Source organism: Phyllostomus discolor, chromosome 5 (assembly GCF_004126475.2).
Source record: "Phyllostomus discolor isolate MPI-MPIP mPhyDis1 chromosome 5, mPhyDis1.pri.v3, whole genome shotgun sequence".
NCBI lineage: Eukaryota > Metazoa > Chordata > Mammalia > Chiroptera > Phyllostomidae > Phyllostomus > Phyllostomus discolor.
The window spans coordinates 22,140,169-22,156,467 of NC_040907.2; the positions used below are offsets into that span (position 1 = coordinate 22,140,169).

At 47.4% G+C, this 16,299-nt stretch overlaps 1 protein-coding gene across 1 annotated transcript in view; it reads left to right on the plus strand.

Annotated features, from left to right (window-relative positions):
- The window catches only part of C5H1orf94 (chromosome 5 C1orf94 homolog), a 35,685-nt gene extending 25,098 nt beyond the window's left edge, over positions 1-10,587 (plus strand). Inside the window, exons 5-7 of the mRNA XM_028514166.2 lie at positions 866-943; positions 4,485-4,681; positions 10,199-10,587. Of these exons, the coding sequence (XP_028369967.1) occupies positions 866-943; positions 4,485-4,681; positions 10,199-10,274 (351 nt within the window). The 3' untranslated portion in view covers positions 10,275-10,587. The remainder of the gene's footprint in view (positions 1-865; positions 944-4,484; positions 4,682-10,198) is intronic.
- Positions 10,588-16,299: the final 5,712 nt, after the last annotated feature.

Below are 16,299 nucleotides of genomic sequence, written 5' to 3' on the forward strand. Positions count from 1 at the left end.
TCCAGGGGTCCTGGCTTGACCCTACGCACAGCAGCTGTTCTGCTGTGTGTGTGTGTGTGTGTGTGTGTGTGTGTGTGTGTGTGTTGGGAGGGGGAGGTGGGGGAGCGGTGGCACAGTGAGAGATGCTAAATACACCTAACATGTCCAGACTCCTGACTGTGCTGGGCACTGGTCTGAGCCCTTTCCATGCATGAACTCATTTATGGTCACACCAGTCTTCATCATGAGGTACAGATACAGGAGTGTGTGGGCATATAGACACACAGCAGCACCTGGGTTCACAGGTGCACATTTGTACACAGAAACACAGAGCTGCAGACACAAAAGGAAGCATGCGTGCAGATGTGCTTAAACAAACATGGGTGCCCACTAACACACACACGCGCAGGTGTCCACGGATGCCTCGTGTCTTGGGGTAGGAACGGGGTTTGGGGAAGGAACTTAGAAAAGGGGTGGAGACAGCAATAAAGAGAATTTGGCTACCATCACAGGCCTCACAGTCTCAAACACACATCATTTTGTAGAAAAGGTAAAAGAGGCTCAGAGAGGTGAAGTGACTTGCCCAAGGTCACACAGCCACTAAGGGGCAGATCTGGGATTCAAGAGGCAGTCAGACTCCTGAAGCTCTTATCTCAAATATGAGGTATACCAACAGGCTGTGAATCCTGCTAAACAGAGGCTCCCTGTGTGGTGTGGGTTGTGCATGCCTGGCCTGATGCTGGCTGGGCCCGGCACCTGCTGGGTCTGGTTTGCAGGGCGGTGGGGTGGAGATCCAGGCGAGAGATCCGGAAACCGAGTGGAGTGGGTGCTCCTTGACTGGAGGACCTTTGCCCCACGGCACTGAGCCCCTCTGTCCTCTCCCCAGGGCCTGTACCCACAGCGGGCAGCCAGGATGCCCTATCAGCAGACCCTGCACCCCCAGCTGGGGTGTTATCCTCGACAGGTGAGTAGATGGGCTCTTTACCTCTGCCCCAGCTCCACAGAGGCCTCCAGGTCAGAAGGACATCTGGTCCCTTGGCCTGGTCACCAGCCATACTTTTTGGCCCATCCTGGACCAGAGTACATGCCAATACCACCCCGCAGGTAGAAACAAACTGGTGTCCCTAGGTGGCAATAACAGCCGGCAGTGACAGAGCCCTTACTGTGTGCTGGGCCCTTCTCTAAGGTCTTTACCTGCATTAACTAATTTACCTTCACACCCACCCTATAAGGTGAGTTAGAGGTAAGGAAGCTGAGACACGGAGAGATTGGGTCCCAAAGGAAACATGCAAGTTAGCTCTTGCTGTGGCAACAACACAAACAACAAAAATGGCCTCAAGATCTCATAGACTTTCCACAACATTTTTTACTCACGGTCTACGGATTGGCTGAGCCGGGCTGGGACTGGGTCCACACGTCCTCCTCTGGGCTTGTGCTGTGGTTGCAGTAGCTTTTGCTCCTGCCGTGTGGACAAACAGGCACGCCGGAGGGAGGGGCAAGCGGAAACACCCATTGCCTCTGGAGCCTCAGTTCAGAGCTGGTACGTGGTAACATGTGTCCACCTTCCATTGGCCAAAGCAGATCACATGGCTTTGCCCTGCACCAATAGCGCTGGGTGTCCCGTTCCTCCCCTGTCAGTTTGTTGGTTGAACTACAAGACCCCCAGTCTGGTGGTTAAATCCAGTTAAATTTGAATCCAGTTAAATTCAAATTTTAGATAAGCAGCGAATAATGTTTTGGAATACGTATGTCCCAAATATGGCATGGGCCACATGAATACTAAACTATTATTTGCTCTTCATTAATCCATTTGTGATTCAGCTATATGAAATCTGAATTTCACTGGATGTCCTGTATTTTTGTTTGCTAAATCTGGCATCCCTACCTTCATGGGAAGGTCAGAGAGTGACTATCTGCTGGGCAGTATCACAATGGCAGAATTGGGGTTCGACCTTGGGCAGCCTGGCTTCAGAGCCCACGATCCCAATCACCACAGTGTACTGCCTCTTATACATAGATTCGCAACAATGTCCTAGCAAAGTAAAGCACGGAGACAAAATTACAGACACAGGGTTACAGAGATATGGCTCTAGACACGCCACCACGCTGTGTGTGCACTGTGCAGGCACACCCAGAACCCAAAGCCGCATGCTCAGAGATGCTGAGTGTCTTGGGTGGGGTTGGGGTGCGAGGAAAGGGCTTGCACCCTCACGCACAGGTGGACCGGGCCCACACTTGGACTTGCAAACTCCGAGGCCTCTCCTCTCTCCCTGGGGAGCCCCTCCCTTTCTCTGCAAACTGCACCTCTGACCTGAAGTACGTTAGGCTCTTCCAGAGGGCAGAGAAGGGGCAGTAGGTATGGATTACTTTATCGTGTGGGCCAGGACAGCTGCCTTTTCAGCAGTGGGAGCTTTGCATCCTGAGATGGAGGGAGGAGAGATAGTCTGGCTCACAGATTCTCAGCCACGTCACCTCCACCCCACGAGCAGTGACACCATCCTCCTAGTTCCAAAGAGGATGTTTTTAGACAAAGTTATGTGCATGCCTATATTTGGAAAAAGTAATACAAGGACACAAATCTTAGAGGCAATCGCTGTTATTGGTTTCTCCGGTGTTTTTGCCGGGATGGCTGTTTATACAAACGTTTTCGTACACGTGGCATTCTGGGCGCACTGTTCTATCGCCACTTTTGTCAGCAGAGAGTCTGTCTTGGAGCAGTGTACACAGCTTTGCGCTATGGTTTTCATCAGTTACATGTAGTTAGGGGCACATTGTGAAATAGAGCTTGTATAAGCTCTAGGACAAGCATCTTTTCTTTCACGTCCGTCTCCTCCCGAGTCTGCCTTCTCCTTCCCTGCTAGGAAAACTAGGAGTACTTTTTTGTCACGCTGACCCACAGGTGTCTGTCCTGGGGGGTGCTTTCCTGGGTTCTCTCTGTAAGCTCCTGGATCTCTCTGACCTTTAGCTCATCCTCTTGGGGTTTTGGTGCCTGTGTACAGCTTCACCAGATCCCATGCATCCACCGGGGGAAATATGGGGAAAGCCCGGGGGGAGGGGTTGAGGCCTCCAGAAGGAGTAAGCACAGAAGAAGTATGAAACACTTGCCAAGCAAGCCACTTAACTCCTCTGAACCTCAGTTTCCTCGGCTTTATATCGGGAATACTAATGGTTCCACCTCCCAGGGCTGTTTGGAGGTTGAATGAGCGAATCCGTGTGAAGGGCACACCCTAAACCCTCGAGAACTACTTTGAACGTTGTATCAGATAAGCAAGCACAGGCCATGTGGGGGCTGTCGGTGTGCTGAATTCCCTAGCAGCTTGGACCCCAGGCTTGTGCTATTAAAGTGGAAATCCAGATGCTGCCTCCGTTTTGACGCAACCTTGCCTTAGCACACAGGAGGATGGACGGCAGCCTCGCCCGAGAGAGGGCGCTCTGGCGTTTGGGGCCGTCAGTAGTGGAATACGGCGCTCACAAGGAGACGAGCTCCACGTCGTTCTAGGTGTTCAGACACTTACTCGTCTCTCCTTCCTTCCTTCCACTTCCTTTCTCTCTCTCTCCAGCATTCACTCAGCATATGTGTGTTGAGCAGTTACTGTGTGCCAGGCACTATCTTAGGATGGAAACTACGTCAATAAATAAGACAGATGGGCTTCCTGCCTTGCCAGGGGCGTGATTGTGAGAGCTGTGGTTTTGGGGGGGGGGGGGTATGATCCAGGTGATCCCCAAGACCCCTCGAGTTCCTATTTTTCTCCAAGGTTTGAGCTGAATCCCATTGCCTTTTTTCTGTCTCTTTCTTCTAGACTCACCACACTGTCCAATACTGTACCCACGAGCCATGTGGGGCTACTTGAATTTAAATCAATTAAATTAAGTAAAATTAAAAATTCACATTCTTATTCACATGCCACACTTCAAGTACTCAATACCCACGTGTGGCCGGTGGCTGCTGTGTTGGACAGTGCGAATACAGATCATTTCCACCATCTGTCACAGGAATTTCAGCTGGGCAGGGCTGTCTTGTACTTGGAACCTGTTGAGATCCTGAGATAGAAACCAGAGATATTTAAATCTCAACAGCTTTTTTTTTTTTTTGAGATGGTAGAAGACTTAAAGATGAACAAGGGGCTTTGAGAATGGTTATTGACAGAATGAAAAGAATGAGGGCAGGGAAGAGAAAAGAGATATTTGAAATTTTCCATTTATTATGTCTCAGACTCTTTACTTACATCAGCTGACTCAGTCCCCATACAACAAAGATAGTGTTGCCCATTTCACAGATAAGGAAACTGAGGCTCAGCAAAATTTAGTCACTTGCCAAGCTCACGGACAGAAGTTGAGCCCTGTGTGTTTTCCATTCCAACATGTTGCCTTCTATGTGCTCTACAGTGACTGAGGGGCACAGGGCTGAGGGATGGGGCTGGGGTTAGGCGGAGGGTTGGGGAGTGTGAGGTTTGGAAGCAGTGAGCTCTGCTGGACCTCGCCCCTCTCTCTTCTCTGACCTGCAGGTGACGCCATACAATCCACTGCAAATGGGACAGCAGATTTTCCGCTCTTCCTACACCCCCCTGCTGAGCTATGTCCCCTTCGTCCAGCCCAACTATTCATACCCTCAGAGGACACCTCCAAAGCTGTCCTCCAACCCCCGAGACCCTTCCCCCATGGCAGGAGATGGGCCACAGTTCCTCTTTCCCCAGCCATACGGGTGAGTCTGACCTGCACTGGAAGTCCTGCTTACAGCTAGGAAGCTGCTGGAGAGGGGAGTGAGTATGCTGGGTTCCACCGCTGTGGGGAGGGGAGGGCCCTGTGCCTGTGTCTGGATGCTGCGTGGGTCCTGATGGAGCTGGTGTGGAGGTGAGCAGGGTCTGGAGCCTGATGGCCCCTGCTGGTGGCCCATTTCGGGGCTGCTGCTGCACAGTGAGTAGTGACGATACTCCAGCACAGCAGGTGGCAGGCGGTGGAGCATGGCGCATTTCCCTTTTCCCATTTACTTGGTTTACAACAGGACACAGCCAGGTAATCTCGCAGCTCTCCCCACTCACTGCACCCTGAGCTCCTCGCCAGGCTAATCTCCTGAACATCCCATTGACTTCACGGCAGGCCCCGCTGAAGGATCTTCCGCTGCTTATCAGGGCTGCTCATGCTTTTCCACCAAAGTGCCCCAGACAGTAGAGGGTAGGGGCTTAGCCACAGGTAGCCAACACAAACTCCACCTGTTAGCTGAACACCCCGCACAAGTGTAAACATGCTGGTTAGGTCATACATTTGTGTTTGTTGTTTTAATGCAACAACACAGAGCCTCTCACTCCCACTCAACAAATCTTCAAATGGTGTGGATGCTCACAGAGGAAGGCAGTCCTGTTCCTGAGAATCCGAGTCTCTCAGACACCTTGGGAAATGTGCACCCAGTTTCAGAAACTTGGTTTATAGACTTAAGGCCAAATTTGCCAATCTGACACCGATTCCCCACCTCCCCATCACAGGGCATCACTGCAGCGTTGAGGGGAGTCTCCAGGCTCCCATCCTTTCAGTCAGCACTTCCCTGAGTGTTTCTCATTTAAAGGGCTAATGTAGAAAGAGGCTTCTGTAGTCTGTCTGTCAGGGAAAAGCTGTGGGAAACAAAGATAAACACATTTCTTAACAGAATTCTCAGATCATTTAATTTCCAAGGGTGCATGGAGAATGTCCAAAATGGTGATCAATAGTGTTACCTGTAGCCCTGGCTAGTGTGGCTCAGTGGATTGAGTGCCAGCCTGAGAACCAAAGGGTCGCAGGTTCGATTCCCAGTCAGGGCACATGCCTGGGTTGTAGGCTGGGTCCCCAGTTGGGGGTGCTCGAGAGGCAACCACATATTGATGTTTCTCTCCCTCTCTTCCCATCTCTCTAAAGATAAATAAAATATTTAAAAAGTATATTAAAAATAGTGTTATCTGAACCTAAAACCCACGACCCTGTTTTTCTCTTGCTTTCTTATTTTCATTTTTCACTTTCCCTCCCTCCCTTCCTCCTCCCCTTCCTCCATCCCTCCTTTCCTTCTCTCCTTCCTTCCTCCTTTCCTCCTTTCCTCCTCTTGTCTTTTTCTTTTCCTTTTTCTTATAAGGCACATCAGAACACCCTGGAAAGCATGCATTACTTTACATAGTTCATATGCTTTTAGCCTGGGGGTCATAGATGATTAAGACATGGCTCTTTCCTTCAGAGAGCTGAGAGTGAGTGAAATGTGGTCTTAGTGATGTTAGAGCCATGACAAAGTGGAGACCGTCGAAGTGGCTCAAGGACCGGGAAAGGATCTTTGTTGGGGGGACAGTGATCAGTGATTAGAGAAGGGCCTTCCAGGTGGTAGACGTGAGGCCCAAGATTGCAAGGGGTGTGGCAAGCTTGAGGCCTGGGCAAGAAAGTCATGTAGTTGAATTATTAGATTTATCCCTGAAAAAAGGTGGAAAATAGGATTGGAAAAAGAGGCTGGGACTGGATCCTTAAAGGCTTCTGGCTGCTAGGCCTAGGGATCCATTGCAGGTTTGTGCCCATCAGCGTGAACTGATGGGCTGGAGGGGAGAGAAACAGGAGGAAAGAGAGGGTGTTGTCTGGAGGTAGCTCTGGGGGTCTGTAGGAGAGGTTCTCACCTCCTTGGAGGTGAGAGTGGATGAGACTGCAGAGGGATGGAGACAAACTACCAGCAGGCCAGCTGACTTCCCATATTCTGCACTGTGACTCTGGGCTCGAGGGAAGAGAGACTTGCTACAGGACTTGGGAGGGAGCGTGATATCGAGGGATCATTGGTCAGCCATTGGGAAGCACTGATTGGGAGCAGTAAGGGTGGGGAGTTGAGACCCAGTCACTGACTGTCTGCCCAGGCAGGGAGAGGAAAAGGACCAAGCAGGAGGCTGTGGAAGAAGCAGTCTTAGAAGTGGGAAGGGATCGTAGGTCCAGGTGGACACATCACGGGCCAAGGTGCAGAGTGACAGGAGTGGTGGCAGGCAGCAAGGTGGAATGGTGGTCAGCGGTGGGCAAGACCAGGAGAGTGAGGTTGGAAAAGCAAAGCAAGGGGTGTGGACCTGTGTCCTCAGAAGGAACAATGTGTTCATTCAAAAAATACTTATTGAGATGGAGCATCTTCTACGTGCCTGGCACTGTTCTAGGCACTGGTTAATGAAGTGAAGAAGACCAAGTCTTCCTTCTCTCATTCGAAGGGGAGAAATAGACAACATGGAAGTAAACAAGCAGCATACTCACCAGGTGCTGGGGGTTAGGGGAGAGGGGATGAAGGGAAATCTCTTGAGCTGAGATCTAAATGAAGTAAGAGAATGAACCAGGCATATATGTGGGCGAGGAGCACTCTGGGCAGAAAGCATAGAAAGTGCAGTAGCTCCAGATGGGGAATGTAGCTGGAGCACAGTGAGTGGGAGAGAGAGTAGGCAGCATTGAAATCAGAGGAGGAGCCAGGGCCAGACTAGGTGGGTCCTATAAACATGGTACAAGGTTTTGTGTTTTCTTTGAGAGCAGTGGGAAGCCATTACGACTTTCAAACTGGGGAGGACATGTTCTAGTTTTCTGTCTAGAGAAGATGACATGGGCCAAGTTATGAAGAGTGGACTGTGGAGTCAGAACCTTTGCAGGAGTACAGGATGGGAGCTTTTATAGCCGTCTGAACAAGAGGTGCTGGGGGCATGGACAAAGGCAGTGGCAGTGGAAGAGGGGACAAGTGAAAGGTCTGGAGTGTTTATTGTCATGTGGAATGAGGAAGAGGGATATCAAGTATGATTCCTAGGTTTTTGACTTCAGCAACTAGATAAGTGGCGATGCTAAAATACCAAGGTCAAGAAGGCTAGAGCCAAGATCTGTTGATAAGAGTTTGGCTTAAGATATGCAACATTTGAGATGTGGGTGGAGCTGTGTGAGGCAGATGACTACACAAGTCTGGGGCTCAGGGCAGAGGTTGGGGCTAGTAATGGAAATCTGGGAGTTATTAGCACACAGATGATATTTAAAGGCTTGGGATGGGATGAGGTCACCCAGCAAGTGCATGTACATAGAGAAGACAGGAAGCCCAAGGACTAAGCCCTGGGCCTCCAGCATGTGGAGAGGTTAGGGAGATGTGGAAGAACTAGCAAAGGGTCTAAGAGGGAGCCATATGAGGTGGAAGAAACTATGGAAGAGATTGTGGAGTGCAGGCAGTGAAGTGAAGAAATTACTTCCTAGGGGAGAGAAGGAGGGATTGCAGGTGATACAGATGAAACCCAGGCACTGTCGGATGGAGCACTGAGCACATCAGTGGTGTTAGGTTGCGGCTACCAGTGATCCTGGGTGGAACTCGGCCTGGGAGAGTCCGCTCTGGGCAGAGGAGGATATAGGACCTAGTGGAGAGTTTAGTCTTGGAGACCAAGAGAGTCAGCACTTCCTCTGGGTGGGGAGCAGAGGAGAGAACAAGAGACTAAACTAGTCAAAGTGGGAGAGGAAGGAGCAGGTGGCTTCTGTGTTCTCAAGGAAGGAGCAGGGGAGCCCTCCCTTCCCTCTGCCAAATCCATTTGCATACACACATCAGGGTACAATAACCACACAATTTATCTTCCAAAGAACAATACTGAAAGCTAAAAGAAGCACAAATGATGATTACACTGGAAATGTCAGTGTAGAAACTGTCCTAAGCAAACCAGGGCAGATCACCCTGTTCAAGAGGCAGTTTAAGCTCTCCCTGCTTCCTCAGGAAGGATTCCTTGACATCTCTTGTCCACAGGGATCACCTGTTCTCCTGGTCCTCTAATGCTCATTCCTCCCAGGCCACGCCCTTGGCAGTTGATCCGATCAGAAGATCTCAGCCTGAGAAGGGCTTAGATGCCTGGGGTGGGGCTATCAGATATGAGGTGTGCCCTGAGTAATTTGTTACTGGGAGTTATTAAATGTAAAGCATTGGCTATGGCTTTTATTTTATAAATCAGAGTAGAATCCAGGGTATCTCTATAGTAACATCACTTTCAATCATTTATATTCCAATATGGTTTTTGAAATAGAGAATGAGTGGTGGGGTCGCTGCCAGCATTAATTGCTCATCAGGCACTTACCTCGTGCCAGGCTGGGTGCTGGGTGTGAAATGGTGGGCAGTCCAGATCATGTCCCCACTCTCGTGGAATCTATTTCAGTGAGAAGGGAATTAAACATAATCCAAAGGCAAGCCTGTGTTGTCCATGGACACTCAGCGAGTGTCAGATACCAACATGAGCTGAGGCATTACAAATCAATGTGCTGGTTTGTTCCCACGGCTTCTCTTCTCCCCAACCCCACTCTGCATTTTACCAATTCATGGGAAAGCGCCATGAACGTGAACATCTTCTGTAATATGCATCTGCCCAACTGAAAAGTGACTGAGAGCCCCTGGATTAGACTAAATCCAGTCATTTGCTACGCGGCAATTCATACTGAGCTCTGCTCCCATTCATTTAAAGTATCCTAGCAGATGGGTGACGAAATTGCAGTAGGATTCCAGAAGTGTGAGTGAATGATTCCATCTGGAGCGGTCAAGGGAAGGTTTCACAGAGGAGGTGGCTTTTGAACTCCCTTTTGAGGAGTGAGTAGGAGTGTGCCAGGGAGAAAAAGCAGGAGTGTGTCTATTTCTGCTCTTGGAGGGTGAGGCTCAGACCTTCCCGGCTCTTTCTTCTCCGAGGGTCTAGCACACTCCCAGGCATTCAGTGGTGTCTTAGTGCTTAATTCTTGAAATGGTATTGAAGCGAAGAGCCTGCGTTAGCTTGGTGCTGATAAAGGGAGGAGCCCTGGGATTGTCTGGACTCCCAGACCACACTCTGGGAAGTGGCCCTGAATTCTCTGTTCTTGTGGAATTTCCTCAGGGACACGCCTGGTCCTCTAAAGCAGGTAGAGTGGCTGCAGGACCACAGGTATGGTGTTCAGATCCAGGTAAGAGAGGCTCCCTGTGTTGTGGTCCTGGACATGGTGAGAGTGTAGGTTCCATTGAAGTAATCCCTGCAGACCACGGGGGCCTTCTTGACCTGTGTAAGTGGCAGGAAAAGCTCTTTTTTGTCATCCAATTGTATCACTTTAATATTTTATTTTCCCAGAGCCAAAGCTTTTTTATTATGCCAGAGCTTTTAGCCTCCAAGCCTGTCACAATCATGACAGTCTTTGACAGCCACAAAATTAAAATATTACTTTTCCTAATATCTCTGCCAACATCAGGAATGTCACCCTGACATCCATCATCTTTGTCTTCTAGGTTCGGCTCCTCATCTGGTGGGCCCCTGCTGAACAGCCCCTATTTTTCCTCCAGTGGGAATGGCATAAATTTTTAGGTCTCCTTCTCTGCTCCCTCCTCCTACCTGAGCCCTCACCCAAGGGCTCTGGGATTCTGGACGCTGCAACAACTTGGTAGGAAGTTTGGAAAGCCAAGGTTCCGGCCAGATCACAGACAGAAGACAGCAAGACCAGACTCATTTACTCACCAACACTCACACGCACAGCACCCCCGACCACAGCGGCATACTCACTTGCTCAAGTACTTACGCACCTGTATTTAGCTAACATGAGTGATTTTTGTTTTTGTTGTTGTTGGTAAAATAGAAGTAAGACACTTAATTTTAGAACGTTTGTATTTTATGATAAAAGTATGAGCTGCTTGAAACAGAGTGTGCCTGTTTGTTTTTTTTTCTGTTTGCTGTTGTTTTGTTCTGCATAATCTTCACGGCTTCTTTCCCCCACGACTCATTGTTTACTCAGTGCGTGAAAAGACACCAGGGGCTGAAGTCCTGAAGTGCTGGTCTGTAAATACGAGACCCCAGAGGTCATAAACTTGACCTCTTCTCTTTCTTCTGTGATCTATTCACTTCTCAGCATCCCAGTTTATGTACCCCAGGAATGGATGTAAAAGAGACTCACCCTCCTGTGTCCTATCTAGGTGATGGTTTTACAGAAACAACTCTCAGACACAAGATGGGAAGATGTGTCTTGGAAATGAATTCTAAAAGTAATCATAAATGTGACAGACTATGTCCAGGGATAGTATACCAATGTGAAGTAGCTCCAGGTCAGCCTCTAAACTGCCTCTAATGGCATGGCCCTTGGACCTCTCTTGATCAACTTTTATTAATGACTTGAGTAAGGACATTGACAGCATCCTGATCACAGTTACGGAGGCACAACTCTGGGAAAAGGAGGTGACCTGAATCAGTTAGACACATGTCCTTTAACGCTCCTCTTCTCCACCCATGATAGGCATCACTAAGCTACTGTTCCCCTGAGCCTGGACAAAGCCACAGAATTATTCTCCTTGTGGCTGTCCAGGAAGCCACCACTGATCAGGGCTGGTCTGTGAAATGCAACCCATGTGCCATTCTTGGGTTTCAACTTTAGCAAGATGAAATTTGGGGGTGAATGTAAGGACCTACTTTACACTTACCTACTTTGGGGTCTAAAAATGAACTCTGGATAGACAGACAGACCAACACTATCAGTTCCAAGTCACTCTATTCCCAACACTATTAATCATGTGAATGCAGAACCCCACCCTGGCTGAGGTGAGGGCCAGGCCTGGGGAAGTGAGGAGCCGTGATCCTGAAGGCAATGAGAAGCTGGGGTCCAGAAGTCACTGGTATCTTGGGATGGGTCTAAGTCTGGTGTCCACAAGAGCATTTCTCTTGCCCTCACAGTGTGACACCATTGGCCTCACTGGCCTTTAGTTTTTCCCCTGGGTCCCTGGAAACCAGTTTCTCTCCTAAGTTCTCTTAGGACTTAGGCCTCCTCCATGGTGTAAGTCTGGGATACACCCTCAGCCCTTCAGCACTTCTCCGAGGCTCACTCTACTTTTGGTATCATTTTGTCATTATCCTTGATTTAGTCTAGATTCTCCATGACCTCTGAGGGACACTAGTTACACTAATGGCAATGTTAATTGTGAAGATTAAAAGATAATGTAAGCTTGCCTTGGATGTGTAGCTCAGTTGCTTAGAGCATCATCCTGATACAACAAGGTTGTAGGTTCAATCCCCGGTCAGGGCACATACAAGAATCAACCACTAAATGTATAAATAAATGGAATAACAAATAAGTCTCTCTCTCTCTAAAATCAATAAATAAAAAAGTAATGTAGGCTTAATATAGACTTAATGTCTACTTAATGTATTCTTGTAGTTTTAAGGTTGTAGAATAATTACGTTTTTTGTCTCCCTGATTTGGAAATTTATCTTCAAATGATAAGGAGAGCAAGAGAACCTACACAAACTTTATTCTCAGTGAAACTAGAAGGCAGCAATCCCATCTGCTATATACGAAGGCAGACATGTAATGGTGAGATGGTAAATAAATATCTTAGAAGAACAGGGGAAGATCACATTGACATGTTGGCTGAAGGGGATATGGTGAAATGAAACAAACCATTTTCCCATGCAGGATCTTGAAGGTCTCAGGAGCTGGAGGTGCCAGGTGCTGGACACCATGAAAGGCACTGCTGGGGAGAGATGAAATTGACGGGTTGATGTAAGAGGTAGCTCCACCCTGGTCCCAGAACACCAGGGGCCATGAACAGGTCGATAAGAGAAAGGAGGCATTTTCTTGGAACAAACTTACAGACCATGTGTAAGACTGTGGAGATGAGGCCCCAGAGGGAAAAGGAAGACTGAGTGAATACACACCCATCCAATGCCAAGCTAGGCTTTAACCAAGAGGCATGAGTTTGGAGGGTCCTCTGAAGAAACTGAATTGTATTTGGAGGTACCAGTGAAAATTACCCTTCATGAAGAGCTTCCCATCAACTTTTTGGACCTGATGTTTAATAAGAATGAACAATCTCCAACAAGAAGCAGATCAAAACAAGGCAAAGGGAATTAAGAACATACAGATCATAATGTTCTCAGGGAGATAAGATAGTATACTTTAAAAATAAGGGCAACATGTTATATGCTTATTTTAAAAAAATCAGAACAAGAAAGTGCTTTTGAAATTAGAATAGTGATAGCTGATTTTTTTTTATTCAGTGAGAAGAGTTGGAAGCTAACATCAGAGAAATCTTGTGGAAAGGAGAATTTTAAAAAGTCACAGGGATGAATTATGAGATAAAAGATAAAAAATGAGAGGATCATTCCAGGAGGCCAAATATCTGACTAACAGGAGTTCTAGGCAGAACAGTGAAAAGAGAGGGTGAGAGGTATTAACAGAAAAACACAAGGAAGTTTCTCAGATTGAATGGTCCAGACCAGTGTGCTGCAAAATGAATTTAAAAGATCCACATCCAGACACGTTGCTGTGAAATTTCAGAATGTCAAGGATAAAGGCAAGATTCTAAGCTTTTCAGAAAACCCACTCACATACAAATGTTCAAGATTCAGAATGGCATCAGATTTCTCAGCAGTAACATGGGAATCCAGAAGATTCTGGGACAAAGCTGTCATGGTTCTGAAGTGGAAATGATTTTCAACCTAGAATTCTGAAACCAAACTCATATCTGTGAAGATTCGATGAAGATGCTTTCAGATATGCAAAGTCTCAAAAAATTTACCTCCTTGCACCTTTGTTGGGGAGCTAAGGCAGGATGTGTTCCTTGAAGACAAGGAAACCAAGACAACGGAAGATGCGGGATCCAGGCAATAGGTACCAATTCATCCTCAGTGGGAGGGAGGCTGAGGGGACTCCTGAGGGAATGAAAGGGGAAGTTCTTAGCTCAAGAACAGAATCCTGAAGCAGAGCCCGGAAAGTTGGGGACCTCAGATGAGAGGTGTGTCAGTGGGGGATTGAGAGGGCCTGGAGAAAAAGAAACTAATGATTATTTTCACAGACTCGACTATGTGGAAAATCCAAGAGTTGAATTGAGAGTTGTTTTATAATGATTAGTTGGGGTCGAAATATTTAGCTACGAATTCAAATATTAAAAAATGGGGCAATATTTACATGGGCATAATAATCAAAAGTACAAATATGAATTTAACCTAAATTGCATTATAATTTTTGTGGGAGGACAGAAGTGAAAAGAGAGGTGTGAATAGAGCTAAATTTTCACTTACTGTACTAGTAATTCAGCATATAATATCTAAAATGGATGAATTGAGAGACAGTGGAATTCCCATAATCATCTAGAAATCTGGGAGTAAATCCCAGAATGAAAAGCCAAGAGAGTTGAACTGGCTGCTTGTAAGCAGCAAGATGATTTTGTGAAGGGTTTTGGTGCAGGGATCCCCAGACTCTTCATGAGCCTTTTAGCATTATTTGGCTTTTCAACCATGTGCATGTACTACTTTAATAAAAACCAAGCATTTATTTTAAAAAAGAAATTGCATATAGAACCCCCTCCAGTATGGTGTCTGGCACAGGGTGGTGTCAGAAACGCATGTGCAATTTTACTGTGCTGCCTTCTGACCCAGCCCAAGCCCTCTTCCCGGGAAATCTGGGAATTAGATTCTCAGAAGCCTCTATGCGTTTTCCCCCTAAAAAGTTCTTTAGGAGGAAACTTAGTTAAGGGAGAGCTGGAGCCAATGACTAATGCCTTCCCAACATATTGCACTCTTTGACTCCGCTCACCTCTCTGGGCATTCCAGAAACGCTTGGGGAGTAGTGGGAATAGGGAATCTTGGTGCTTGTTCAGATTCACAAGGGACTGAAGACTCCCAGATCTTCCCTGCACTTCTTGCAGCCACTTCTCCAGCCCACTCACTCAGTACATATTTGCTACTGAACCATCTCCCAAAATTAACATCCGTGAGCCCTGTGCACTAGTTAGCCAAAACACCGAGACCCAGTGCTGGGAGATAAAGGTTTATTCGACGTGGTCAAAGTGAAAGGACAAGAAAGCAAGATTTCTCAAATCTGTCCTCTTCCTGTTTGAAGACAAAACAGTACCTCAGCCATTTATACTTATATGGTGAGGACAAGGGGTGCTGGGTTGAAGAACCAAGATCTGCAAAATATTGTACATCAGTGATGTTATCTTTTTTATTATTTACTTTAGGGTTTTTAAAATGACATTATCTTTAAAGCAAAAAGCAGAAACTAGACATCTTACGACCTTTGTTATTGTTTAAACTATCATTGTTTGTGCTTAACTGGCTACATTTTTCTAGTATTTCAACAGAAGTGTACTTTTAAACATTTCCCCTGAAACTTGCTTCACAGGCAGGCCTTCAGAACACGACTAACATACTTTCTTAATCTTTGGTGACAAGCTACATGACACCCAAAGCAACTGAAACATTTAGCTAATGCCTATACCTATGTCCCTAGACCACAGGTGGCAAACACAAGGCCCGTGAGCCGAACCCGGCCCTCCACTTTGTTTTATCCGGCCTGGTACCTTGTTTCTACCCAGCAGCAGTGCTGAGCTCCTCACCCCTAGTTAAGGATTAGTTACATTTATACAGTCCTAGAATTGCATTTGGCCCTCGAAGGCAACCACAAGGCTGATGTGGCCCTCAGTGCAAATGGGTTTGACACCCCTGCCCTAGACTCTCTCTCTGATCTAACACCTAAGCGTATTCACTGAGACTTATTCTTAGGGATATAGCAGTGGGCCAGACAGGCACAGTTTGCCCCCATGCATTTTAAACTTAAGACATTAAATCCTAGGTAAATGAAAAGTGATGAAGTCATTAAATGGACATTGGAGAGCGCATAGCAAGACACCCACCCCTGTTCAGAGTGTCAGACAAGTGATGTCTGCTGTTGTAACATTCTTGGTCTTTGTATGTAATTCTAATCTGACGTTTTCAAGTTGCAACCATCCAATCTCCTTCCCTTGCTGGGAACCACCCTGATTGGTATCAGAAGCTGAAACCCCTGCCTAGGCTAAGGCTAAGGCTAAGGCTAAGGGAACGCCCTTGGAACCGTAAGCCAGCAAGGAGTCAAAAGCTTATCTCCCTGGCAGGAATGCTGCTTCTGCTGCTTTATTCATAACAACCCCAAAAAGCTTGGTCGGTTAGCCAAAGACGGGTAAGATTCCCCACGGGGGGAATGACCTAAGCCAGGCACGATCACTTTGGGAGGCCCCCCAAAAGAAGGACTTGGGGGGGCTGCAGCAAAAGAGGGTGACAGACCCTCGCTCCTCGGCTTTGACATAGCCTGAGTTCTCATCGTCTGGGAGAAAATCTCTTGGTTGCTTTAGTTCCTGTGCTAAGCCTGAAACAATGACAGGGTGGTGCAGCTCCGTGCTGAAAAGAGCGGATTCCCAGGGTGATCAGGCCTAAGAAAGAACATGTAAATTACTGTGAAACCTTCTTTGTTTAGAATGCTCTCAGTTGAATGAGAGGGTCCAAGGAGGAAGTTAGTTTGTTCCTCAAAGTCTTATAGCTCTTTGACCCCCCCCCCCCCCCACTCAATAGACCAGCAGAGTTCCTTGTT